Source organism: Mobula birostris, chromosome 14 (genome assembly GCF_030028105.1).
Source record: "Mobula birostris isolate sMobBir1 chromosome 14, sMobBir1.hap1, whole genome shotgun sequence".
Lineage (NCBI taxonomy): Eukaryota > Metazoa > Chordata > Chondrichthyes > Myliobatiformes > Myliobatidae > Mobula > Mobula birostris.
In genome coordinates, this window is record NC_092383.1 from 93,242,418 (window position 1) to 93,256,003 (window position 13,586).

General features: G+C 40.9%; 1 protein-coding gene across 1 annotated transcript in view; it reads left to right on the forward strand.

Annotated features, from left to right (window-relative positions):
- rassf5 (Ras association domain family member 5) overlaps positions 1–13,586 on the forward strand; it is a 99,637-nt gene that overhangs the window by 21,346 nt on the left and 64,705 nt on the right. Inside the window, exon 2 of the mRNA XM_072278951.1 lies at positions 8,046–8,167. Within this exon, the coding sequence (XP_072135052.1) occupies positions 8,046–8,167 (122 nt within the window). The remainder of the gene's footprint in view (positions 1–8,045; positions 8,168–13,586) is intronic.

Here is a 13,586-nt window from a genome sequence, read left to right on the forward strand (position 1 = left end):
TCTCTGTGGAGTGCAGGAGGACGAGGGATGACTTGACAGAGGTGTACAAAATAATAAGAAGCATAGATCAAGGGGACAGCCAGAGACTTTTTCCTGGAGTGGAAATGGAGCTTAATTTTAAGGTGATTGGAAGAAAGTATAGGGGGATGTCAAAGGTTGGCTTTTTACAGAGCGGTAGGTGTGTGGAATGTGCTGCCAAGGGAGGTACATTAGGGACATTTAAGACTGCTGCTTTTAAGAGATATTTAAGATGAGCACATGAATGTTGAGCACAACGTGGAGGGATGTGTGGGAGGGAAGGTTTTGATTGATTGTAGAAAAGATTAAAAGGTTGGCGCAGCATTGTGGGCTGAAGGGCCTGTACTGTGCTATAATGTTCTATCTTCCATATGTAATGTGATTGATTACCCTGACGTCTAAGGGCTGACTGTTATAGAAATCTGAGACCCAATGCCAATCAGATTTGAGCATCATTCTGTGTTGGTTTACTAAAGTTTGTTCAATTTTAACTTGAGTATAGCAGAGGAAAACAACATGTCCATTGTTTATTGCACTCTGTTTCTAAATCATGATCATAAGAATGGTCTCCTTTGGAGAAAATGAAAGTAAAATACGAGCTCCTCCCCTTCCTTCATACTTCAATAAGATGCTGTGGTGAGTCTGCTGAGTTATGGTTTTTTTGGGTAAACATGGAAAATCTTGATTATGCAGTTGGTCACAATTTTAATCTTCCTATTTCCTTTCAGCTGCTTCTCAAAACTTGAGTTTTCAATTACAACACAACTGATTGCCTCCAAACAAATAACTGATCCTCATCTTCAGTCAAATAACAAATTTTAAAACATTTTAAGTGGGTTAATGTCTGGTTATGTGTTGTTTGCAGCTCTGTGCATTGTTCAACAGCTAAACTTAACCAAGGATAATCCCAAATGTCAAGGAAAAAACCCAAAATGGATCATGTGTTATCGAGTTTGAGAAATTTCCCAGCCCCCCTTCTCTGAACCAGGGTAATTTCCAAGTCCTTCAAATTATGATGCATAAAAATAACATACTGAAACTGAAATGTGTGTTCTTTTACAAGAATTTGCCAATGTAGCTCATTGCTTAAACTTCGATAAAATGTATGGCAGCATGTTAGCTGATCAGATGCCTCTTTAAACTCCCTTACCCCTCAACCATCAGCTCTTGAACAAAGGGAATAACCTCACTCACCCCTTCACTGAACCGTTCCCACAACCTATGGACTCACTTTCAAGGACTCGTTATCTCATGATCTTGATATTCATTACTTATTATTTATTTCTTTTTTAACTTTTTGTATTTGCCGTTTGTTATCTTCTGCGCATTGGTTGTTTATCCGTCCTGTTGTGTGTGTGTGTGGTCTTTCATTGATCCTATTGTGTTTCCTGTGCTTACTGTGATTGTCCGCAAAAAAATGAATCTCAGGGTTGTATATAGTGACATATATATACTTAAATAATAAATTTACTTTCAACTTTTGAACTTTGAACATAGTGTATCGAAATAATAAGTGTGCTTGCTTTCAAAGGGTTAAAACTACAGTCTGGATGTGTAAATTGGACTGATTGGAATGAGTAAAAACCTTTTTGCCATGGCCTGTAACAGCTGAATCATCTCTGTTTAAAGTTGTTTGATTTTCATCTGACAAATTTGGCTCTGTTCCTAAACTGAAGTGATTTATGCTTCATATGAGAGAAAAAAAGAGCCCTTATAAAAGGAAACTAGGAAGGAAGGGGGGAAGAAAATTTCCAAGTTTATCACAAAAGTCCAGCACCCCTTCCATTTCATCTCCATCACGCACTGGCTTTTAAGTTCAAGACATCGGATCTCTTTATTTTTATAATTGGAATTAGCAATGATTCTGACAGTATTGTAACAGTGGAATAGCGGCAGCTATAAGCAAGATGAATTTCATGAACTGAGTTTGTCATTTTGTATTTGGCAATTAGCTCATCGTTTTACATTCGTATTAAAATGGAAACTTGTAGAAATAGTTTTAAAATACATTTGTCCAAATAATAAGTGACCTCTCATCTTTCAGAAAGAATAATTTGTTGGCTGTTAACACTTGGAATATTCCAAGTGCATTTTGAGTGCTATGTGAATTCATTTCTTCGTTTCTTTTTTTTTAAAAAAATTAAAAACTTGGTTTCCTGCTCTCAAAACTTTGGTTTTGATTTCACACTATACTCAGTGGCCATTTTATTAGGTACACTGCTTATTATTGCAAATATCTAATCAGCCAATCTTGTGTCTGCTACATGATGCACAAAGGCAAGGTCAAGCAGTTCAGTTGCTGTTCAGACCAAGCATCAGAATAGGGCAGAAATGTGATCTAAGTGACTTTGATCATGGACTGATTGTTGGTGCCAGAAACTGCTGATCTCCTAGGATTTTCACGCACAACGCGGGTTCCCAACCTTTTTTATGTCATGGAACCCTACTGTTAATTGAGGGGTCTGTGGGTCCCAGGTTGGGAACACCTGATCTAGAGTTTACAGAGAATGGCTCAAAAAGCAAAAAAAAAATACAGTCAGCGGCAGTTCTGTGGGCGAGAAGCCCTTGTTAATGAGAGAGGTCAGAGAAGAATGGGCCAGACTGGTTCTATCTGAGAAGAAGATGACAGTAACTCAAGTAACCACACATTACAACAGTGATGTGCAGAAGAACATCTCTGAACACACAACACGTCAAACCTTGAAGTGGATGGGTTACAGCAGCAGAAGACCATGAACGTACACTCAGTGGCCACTTTATTAGGTATCTAATATAAAGTCGCCTCTGAGTCTATATCTCTAATATAAAAAGCTAAGTAATACCCTTCAGATTTATTTGAATCAGACTTAATTAAATGCCAAAGAGCAAAATTTATGAAGCTAATAAAATAAAAAAGGTCACACTTTGACTTTTATAATCTCCAAGACCCATATCACCTCTATTATGAAAATGAATGAAAGTAGTTAATTAGTCCATCAGATGGAAGATGAGAGTTTTAGTTCTTAAGCTGATGTTTCCCTTTGTTACATACGTATAGGGGAAAATCAGTCTACAATCACTTGACATCTGTGGAGAGAAACAGAACTGAAGAATGGAACTCTCCCATATTCTCTATTTTGCTGCTCATTTGCACCCTCTGGTGGTTTGAATGTGCCACATTATCTGGACCCTCTCAGAATCACAATCCGGTTTTATCACCGGCGTATATTATAAATTCTGTTGTTTTGCAGCAGCAGTACATTGCAATACATAATAATGAAATCTATAAATTACCATAATACTATATATATATATATATGAAATTGGTGCAAAAAGAGCAAAAAACAGTGAGGTCGTGTACATGGGTGCATTGTAGTTTCAGAAATCTGATGGCAGTGGGGAAGAAGCTGTGTCTTCATGTTCCTGTGCTGCCTCCTGGATGGTAGTGTTAAGAAGGGGGCATGTCTTGGTAGATGGGAGTCTTTAATGATGTAGTGAAATAATCAATGTGTGTTTATTCTGAACAATAATTTCACCTTGTTTACCTCAATGGCCACCTTTCTCTGATGACATTAGGTCATATGTATAGGGATGTCAAGGGAAGTGGGTTTTTTTCACACAGAGAGTGGTGGGTACGTGGAATTCCCAGTCATGTTCACTAAGGTGTGCGTGTGTGCACGGGCACACATCTTTTGCTTCTAGTGCACAAAGGAATTTAAACTGCGCACTAAAGGTTGTCACACTCTACCTCATTGGCATGTTAAGTATATTTCCTGATCGTACACAATCATATTTCCTTCTCTGGTTTCTGATGTGGACAGTGTTGACAATGTGGACTTTGCAATCATTTGTTTGCAAATTTTAGAATGGGCTAATTTATACCGTTTATGTCAAATTCCAAACGAGCAAAGGATGTGAAGTGTAAAAGAGGTGCTAGTTCATTTAAAGTGGAATGGCTTAATGAAACAATAGAAACTGCTGCACTGAAACTACTACAACAAACTGGACTTGATAGCTTACTATCCGTGGAACAGCTTCAGGTTTACTTCCACTTAAAAATTCAGTGTGCACATGTTGTCATTAAGCAAAAAAAAAATTGCACAGGACTAGACTTTTGCGCGCTCTGGTCATTAGAAGTTAGAGGGAACGTTGCCTGTCAGAGGTGGTGGTAGAGGCAGATACGTTGGGGACACTTAAGAGACTCTGGGGTGGGTACATGGATGATAGAAAAACAGAGGATTATGTAGAAAGGAAGGGTTGGATCAATCTTGGAGTAGATTAAAAGGTGTACACAACAACCTTTGGCTGAAATATAGAATACACTACCTTTGGAAGACACTTCAAAGCAGTGGAGCAGTATCTCCAATGCTGTCTACCTAGAATTCTCCAAATCCAGTGGCAGGATAGGTGACTAATCTTGGCCTCCTCTCCTAATCTAATGTGGCCAACAAAGTGGCCTTGATGGACAAGCTTTGACTCCAGACTCGCATAATAATTGCACTGTTTTGAAATCTGCCAAGAGAGGAGATTTTTGACAGAGGAAAGCATTTAAGGTTATTATCAAAACTCCTGTGGTAAATGCAACATCCTGACTGACTCCTAGGGATCTGGCCCACGACTGCTCAAAGTGGGCAAGGCAATTCAGATTGCACTGGGAATACTTGAATCATTTGTCTGGAGTACACAGCAGCCCAGTGTAAGTGACACAGTAATTGCACCTCATCACAAACTTCGTACCCACTTTCCTTGCTGAAAGCCTTCTGCAAAATCTGTGGTCCAACAGTCACTTAAAGACTTGCAGACTTGAGTAGAAGCAAGTTGTCTTCAATTTTTGAATGGTATTACCAGCAAGGTGATCCTCGTGAATCACTGCATTTCCTGGTTTCCACAGCTGCATATTGGAGCACAGAAATGTGCAACACCCCGGGGATTATATGCTCATACATCCAACCTCTTGTTCAGCTACACTGGGTTGGAGCACAGGGAGCTGGCCTCTCAGTGTTAGGTCAGCTTGTGTGTAGAGCATAGCCTGGGTCACTAACTGTGGTCAGCAGCTGGGAGGGAAATGTAATCAAAGACATGAAGCCCTCCATTGGACAGGATTAACCATGGACGTTGTGTCCCAGCTATCTACGTGATATGCAAGCCAGTACACAAGCCAGGGCAGTACAAAATGGAGAGTAAGCTGTTATCCATGTAGCAGGTGCCACGTCTGCATGCAACTGATAATCCAAAGGAACGGTAGAGGCTAATGCAATTTTGCACCAGCAAAATCGGGGAGTTGCCAATTGTAAGGTGCCGATAATCCACCTTTGCCCCTTCTCCGGAGAGTAGAAATGGCTCTGCCAGGTTAAGCCAAGTGTGAAAGCCAGGAGCTGTTGTCAGAGGTTATTTGAGAAGCTCACCATTGGGAGTATTTAATAGGTAATGGGAGCATATCCCCACTTCCATCCCAGACTATAACAACCTTAAGGAACCAATCAAGGATAAATAATTGTTTATTTCAATTAAATTTATTTGAAATTAATCTACATCAGTTAAGTGCATTTTAACTAAATATATATTTTTTAAATACAATTCTATTTCAGCTAAATGTCTCTGATTATCAAAGTACTTTAGCAACAATTGAAGCAGTAGAAGTTGTCAAACGTTCCATCAGGTCAGCTCAGAGATGGTTGGTCTCCATTGCCTGAAGCCTGGTGGCTGCTCAGGGACCTCTGATTCACTGGATAGCCATGGTGTTAAGATTTTATGGCTAGTTATATTATTAGAGCTGCAAAAGATGATAATTGTACAGGTAAAATATCTGAAGTGGAAACTGAGTTGAGTATAACCTGGACCATTAGATTATCTAATAAGACATTTCCTAAATGTAGCTGTTTTTTCTTAGGTCTATAACCCATTTTATTTAATTGCTGTTGTGGTTAACCCCAAATCCTTAACTAGACTTTATCTGGAAATGGCTTAGAGGTGCTATTGTTTCAGATGATTGTTATTTGTTATCTTTTATTCAGACATACAGCACGGTAATAGGCCCTTCTGGCCTAACACGCCAGTGCTGCCCAGTTGCACCCATGTGACCAAGTAACCTACTAACCGGTAGGTCTTTGGAAACCAGAGCAGAGCATCCGGAGGAAAGCCACACAGTCACAGGGAAAATGTACAAATCTCATGCAGAAAGTGACAATTGAACCCGGGTTGAGGCACTGCAGTATCATTATGCTAACTACTACCCTTCTGCGACATCCCAATATTCAGATTCATATGAGTTTATTGTCATATACACTAAGGTGCCATGAAACTCCTTGCTCACAATGTAAACAGTCTATCTGGTGAAAATAAATAAGTATGACGAGCGCAACAAAATAATTGCACGACGTGCCAGTCATGTCTTCTTTCTTAAGGTGATTGATGCAAAGAATTTGCTGATGGAGTCTGAACCCTTAAGACTGCAATTTTGCCTTTACCTTGTCAGAGCAACCTGGGTGATCAAAATTTGTAGATAGTTGTGATTCAGTATGTTCAAACCTGTAACTGTTGAAACCTCTGCAAATAATAATAATAAGTACTTATTGATCCTGAATGGGAGATTCTTTCATACAGCAGCAACATCTAAAAACACACTTAGAAGTATGCAGACTTAACTAATAATAAAGTACTGGGTAATAATAGACACAATAATGTGCCAAAAATTAAGTGGTGAAGAGTGGTGAATCTGTGGAATTCTCTGCCACAGGAAACAGTTGAGGCCAGTTCATTGAATATATTTAAGAGGGAGTTAGATATGGCCCTTGTGGCTAAAGGGATCAGGGGGTATAGAGAGAAGGCAGGTACAGGGTTCTGAGTTGGATGATCAGCCATGATCGTACTGAATGGCGGTGCAGGCTCAAAGGGCTGAATGGCCTACTCCTGCACCTATTTTCTATGTTTCTATGTGCAATACTGTGCAATAATAATGTACAAAATAATAAAGCCGAGACTATTGTACTATGATGTGTGTTCTCCTGTTGCGCAGAGATGAACTGTTGTATACGCTTATTGAATTTGGTAGGAAAGATTTTCTGTCATGATCCTTGTGACAGTGGAACTGAATGAGTCTGTTTGAAAGGATGCTCTGCTGCTTATTCAGTAGGTCATGGAGAGGATGTGCCAAATTGTCTATAATGGATAACAGTTTGTTTAGTGACCTAGTGTCCTTGGTTAAAGCCAAGGACAGATCCAGCCTTTTTGATGAGTTTCTTTAGTCTTTTTGCATCACCAGCACCGATTCTGCTCGCCCAACATAAAGCAGCAAAGAAGACTGCACTTGCTACAGAAGACTGGTAAAAGATCTCCAACATCCTGCTGCACACATTGAAGCTTCTTTAGGAAATAGTCTTCTCATCCCCTTCTTGTAAACAGCCTCTTTAGGAAATAGTCTTCTCATCCCCTTCTTGTAAACAGCCTTGGTGTTGTTTTTCCAGTCAAATTTATCCTGTCACAACTCAACACAGTTCAAAATTCAAAGTAAATTTATTATCGAAGTTACTATGTACTACCCTTGGATTGCCCAGTGGCAGAAGTGAGAAGAGAACATGTCCTGTAATGTCGAGGCCTTCAATGGATGTTGCTTTCTTGATTTCTATGTTAAGCCATTTCAGAGCCAGGTTTATTAATACTAGCATATATGAAATTTGCTGTGTTGCAATAGCAGTACAGTGCAATACAATAATAAACCATATATTACAATAAGAAATACTGTATATTTAAGAACAATAAAAATAAGTAGTACAAACAGAGCAAAAAATAAGTGAGGTAGTGCGTGTGGGTCATTTCATTCTGACCTGAATAATAAAGCCAGAGGATCCAGCCAGTGATTGCAGGAGGGTGAATTTAGGTTGAGCTTAACTTTCTCCTAATCCAACATTTCCTATGCTCCTTAGATGTTTAAAAATGTGCACTTTCTTAGTCCACCAGAATTAATTTGTTCTTGTCTTAAATTGTATACAGAATTCATATTTTCCAGCAGAATTTTGTTTAATTTTGACTCTGTCTCTCTTTCTAAATAGATTGCAATTACACTGCCCATCAAATGTGCAGGAACTTCATCAAACTTGATTGTCACCAAAGGGAACAGCTCTCAAAAGAAAAAATCAACATTGAAGTTGAAATGGTGCAGCCTGAAACTGAGGTACGAATTGTTGATCTTTACATTTGGATCAGAATTTTCTGTGAATATCATGACACTGTTCCTTCATTCAGGAAAGAAAAATAAGGATGATCCAGGAATTTATAGGCTTGTGAGCCTTATGTCATTGACAGGAAAGGTATTGGAGAAGATTCGTAGGGATAGGATTTGTGTGCCTTTGGAAAGGCTGGGCCTCATTAGGGACAGTTAGCTTGAGTTTGTGTGGGGCATGTCATGTCTTGCAAACGTGACTGTTCTGTTTGGGGAGTTGATCATGAGCCAGAGGACCAAAAGACCTAGGAGTAGAATTAGGCCATTTGGCCCATTTAGTCTGCTGGGGGGGGGGTAAATTTAAGGGTGATGTGAGGGCAAGTGCTTTTTTTTTTCATGGAGAATGGTAGGAATGGGCTGCCAGGAGCAATGGTGGATGCAGATCCTTCTTAGATAGGAACTGGAAAATGCACTGAATGGAGAGATGGGGATCATGAGGCAGAAGAGATTTAGTTTAATTTGGCATTGTTTGGCACAGACATTCTAGGCCAAAGGGCCTGCTCCCATCCTGTACTTATAGAAACATAGAAAACCTACAGCACAATACAGGCCCTCTTTTTTTTCTAAGCTCTTCTACGTCCGAAAATATTGATAGTAGGTCTTCAGACTCTGAGCCTCCTCCCTGATGGTAGTAATGAGAAGAGGGCATGCTCCGTGTGATGCGGGTCCCTGATGATAGATGCCGCCACCTTGAGGCAATGCTTCTTGAAGCTGTCCTCAATGGCGGGCAGCGTTGTGCCTATGATGGCGTTAGTTTGTCCGTAACCCTCTGCAACTTTTTCCGATCCTGTGCAATGAAACCTACATATTAGGCAGTGATACAACCAGTAAGAATGCTTTCCACAGTACGTGCGGAGAAATTTGCTCGAATCTTTGGTGACATACCAAATATAGCCACTGACTTGCCACCTTCATGATTGTATCACAGTGTTAAGCCTGTGACAGATCCTCTGTGATGTTGACGCCCAGGAACTTGAAGCTACTCACCCTTTCTATCGTTGATCCCTCAGTGAGGTTTGGTGTGTGGTCTCCCAAATTTCCCTTTTTGCTGATGTCGAGTGCAGAATTGTTGACGTGACACTACTTAACAAACCAATCTATCTCGGATCTGTGTGCCTCTTCGTTACCATCTGAGCTTCTCCGAACAACAGTGGTGTCATTGGTGAATTTATAGATGGCGAATAGGGGGCACGAACCACAGAGTGGATATGCGGAGCATGAAAGTGTTCTTCACACCCGTGTCGCCAGTTCAGCACTGAGCTAAGTGCGGACGGTGCAGCAGCCTGGTGGCTGCCGGCCAAAACTGCAGAACCAGTTCAATGCTGAGGCGAGTAAAGCCGGTCCAGGAGCCTGACGGCCTGATGGTGGCAGTAGGAAGAGCAGGAGGTGGATGGGATGGGCTCAGGTGGCAGATCCTAGCTGACACAGAGTAGTGAGCTGAAAACTGGCTCATCCCCCACCCTTGACCTTCACATCTTAATCGTTTTTAATCTGGTGGCACTTAAATCTGCTAAACTTCAGTTCATTCTCCATGTCTTCAGTCCGGCACGAAGTCCGCTCCAGCAATGGCTGCCACAATTCATTGAATCCTCCAGGATCCCTCAAAAATGCCAGATCATTCAGACCGTTCAAGAGCACAACTCCCAAAGGGAAATTATAAGTTGCCAAATGCAGTGATCATAGTCCAGAATAATGTCCAGTATATTTAGTAGAATAGTTAGTAGTTTTATTAGCAGCCCACAAAACTTTGCCATATATCGTCAGTGCCATTTTGCAGTTTAGTGGGATAAGACCCAGATGTAGGCAAATGGGATTAACAAATATGCACATCTTGGTCAGCATGGAGGAGTTGGGCTGAATGGCCTGTTTTCATGCAGTGTAACTCTATGCATCTGTGAACATAGTTCTTGTTAATTATTTCCTAATTGCCTTACAACTTCACAAAACATGCCCCAGAACAACAAATTGCAGCTTGTTAATGATCAGCCAAAATCAGCTGCACAAGGGAAGCCATATTTTATATGGTCTGCAAGCATTGCCCTGGAATGTAGAGTAGCAGGTTTAATGAATCAGGCATGAACCAACCAGTGGAGCAAGACAAACAGTTTTTTTAAGCCCATCACCTCTACTGGAACATAGGCTGCTGACAGCAGCTCGCCAGAGTCCTCTGTCCTGGGCCAGTCTTTCAGCTTGTCTCCAGGTGTAGCCCATCTTGGTTTATCCTTCCTCTCCCGTGGATGAAGTATTTGGTGCTTCAGTTGGCATTTCTGTATCTCTGGGGCTTTACAGAATATTGCTAGCCCTATGCCCAACCTTCCTCCTTTTGCAGCCGGGCTTGGGACTGTCCATGGCGGAGTTAGAAGCAGCTTTAAGAAAGAGAAAGCTTTTCAATAGGAGCCCTATCCATCAATAAGAAGCAATGTTTAAGACTGTGCCGGTTCAATAAAAGTGTTCTTGTTGTAATCTAGTCTCTCACCACTGAAACTCAAAGTATATGTCCCCATATACTATCCTGAGATTGATTTTATTGCAGGCATTCACAGTAGATCAAAGACATGCAATAGAATTAATGAAGAACTGCATGCAAAGATTGACAAATAACCAATGTGCAGAAGAAAACAAGCTGTGCAAATACAATTTAAAATGATAATTAATAACACTGAGAACACGAGTTGTAGAGTCCTTGAAAATGAGTCTGTAGGTTGTGGAATCAATTCAATATTGAGGTGAGTGAAGTTATCCACACTGGTTCAGGACCTGATGGTTGTCGGGTGATAACTGTTCCTGAACCTGGTGGTGTGACTGTAAGTGAACTTCTGGAGAGGGTCGAGGAATCTATTACCAATAACTTCGAAAGTGGCCAGAGCAATGATTAAGAAATCCGGCTTATTTGAAGTTAAATCAATTTGAAGAGATTTTTCAATGTTTCATTCTCCACAAGAGAATATGGCTTTCATTCAGAATCAGGTTTATGATCACTGGCATATGTTGTTAAATTCTGCTCTTGTGTCTAAAATTTGTTGCTTTGCAGTAACATTCCCTCTAATTTTTTTTTACATCTGCACTGACCAACCATTGCTCTGAGCAGGAAATTTTTATTTGGATTGAAAACTGTGGCACTTTTTTTTGTATTAAGCATACCATGAATATTTAGAATGAAAATTGTAAAACCACATTCTTTTGGTCTTATTAATTGAAGGTTATAATGAAATATGGTACAAGAAATCTTTCGCGTTCCTTGAACTTTTTCTGACTGTGTCCATTTCTGGCTGAGTGCCGACAAGGGCTATGTGCTCAGGAGCATTTCAGGTCCTGCGCAGACGAGTAGCCGTGTAGCTGAGAGGGAACAGTGTTTTGCAGCAGAATATATAAAAATATTTTCTATATTTCTAGTATTGCTTTCTTTCCCTGGGTTCAGAATAGTATTGATAACTTGGATCACTTAGTGAGTATCATATGACAATACTGCATTGTACTGGAAGGAACTGCTCGTTGCTGTTCGCCCGTGAATAGTGGATTGTGAAGGGATGTGTCCAGTACCTTGGCGGCAGTCCTGATGGCTTCAGTCTGAGGAAGTGTCTTGTTGCAGTTATAAATCCGAGTTGTCAATCAAATTAGAGCACTTTGTGGATAATGATGGCTTTCTGCTGACAAAATGTCTCTCAACTGGTGTGCAGTGGACATGCACACAAATACAGTGAGTACCATGCTGCCACACAATACAATCCAGCAGATTACTGACGTATGGAGACAATACTTCTGTGGCTCAGACTGGTCAGGTGGAGCCCTGGACAACGCGTATGCTATGATTATCGCATTGTGCGCATGTTGCAGAATTTTTACATTATAATGGGACAGTAATCAACTGAAAAGCAGGAGGATTTGTGAAAACGGGAGGAGCAACAGAGGGCAGTGTGGAAGATGCTTTGCGTGTGGCTGTTTTAAAATGCACAGACCTGAATAATCACACACAAAAAATGTTGGAAGAACTCAGCAGGTCAGGCAGCATTTCTGGAAAACAATAAAGACTCAGTTTTGGGCTGAGACCCTTCAATATTTATTTTCAGCAATCCTGATGAAGGGTTTCAGCCCGAATTGTTGACTGTATATGCCCCTCCATAGATGCTGTCCGAACTACTGAGTTCCTCCAGCATTTTGTTTGTGTTACTGTGGGTTTCCAGCATCTGCTGAATCTCTTGGGTAGCTATCCTCTCCTCCTATTTCCCACTATCCAGTCCCAGTGTACAGCTTCCTTTGCCTTTACGATGGAAGTAGGACCTAATCTAAAGGAAATTTGGTATTTCCATGCTGTTGAAGTCCGTTGGAATTTGATAATGGTTTCAAAGGAGATGCATGAAAGGTGGGGGGGGCGTGGGGGAAGTAAGTTCAAAGGAGATGTGTGGGGCAAGTTTGTTTTTTTTTTTTTAAGAGTGGTGGGTGCCTGGAGTGCACTGCCAGGGGTGGTGATAGAGGCAAATATGATAGGCTTTCAAGAGGCTCTTAGATAGGCAAATGTATGTGCAGGGAATGTAAGGGGTTAGTTTACTTCGGCATTTGATTTGATGGAATTAAGTCAAACGGGCCCAATGGTCTGTTCCTGGGCTGCACCGTTTTATGTTTTACAAAGCACGCATGTTGAACGTCTTCCTCTTGGTTTGGGAGGGTGTTGTATGCAGTAAATATAAATTGAACTGGTGCAGTAACACCTTGTGGCCAGAGGAGGGAATTGTAGTGTTCATATGCAGCATGGTACTGCAATTTCTATTTTCATGTTAAGCATGTAATTTCATTTGGTTACTTAGAACTAAAAATATTTTCCTCTAGAAAATGCTGTGATTGAAATTAAACAATCAATCAGACAGAAACAGCAAAAATAAGATCTACAGATTCTGGAACTCAAAGTGCTGGAATCACTCGGCAGGTCAGGTAACTGCTTGAAGGGAGGAACAGATAATGTCTGGGTCTGCTGGACCCTCTGGTCATGCTTCTCTCTGTGTGGCCTATGCCGCCAGAGGATGTCACCATTCCTTTCAGAATGCATGTTCTAGAGAACTGCAGGCAAATCAGATCAAATTGTCTTGAAAAATTGTATTAGTGGACACTCCAGTGATGCTTATGTCTTCAAAGCACAGCATGTTTCCTAAGTAAGTCCAGTACCTACCACCTCCAGTTCCCTCATCCCACTTCACCCTGCCAGCCCCTGCCTTGTTCTGATCTTACCTACTCATCTCTGGATCTATAACCACAATCTGCCACTGCCCCACCCTCTTTTCTGCCAACTCCCATTTTCTAGGTCCAGAGTGAGTCCAGGCATCATTGCTTCAGCTGTGGAAAAAGTGCAATTATCTCTCATTAACTGCCAAAATTATAT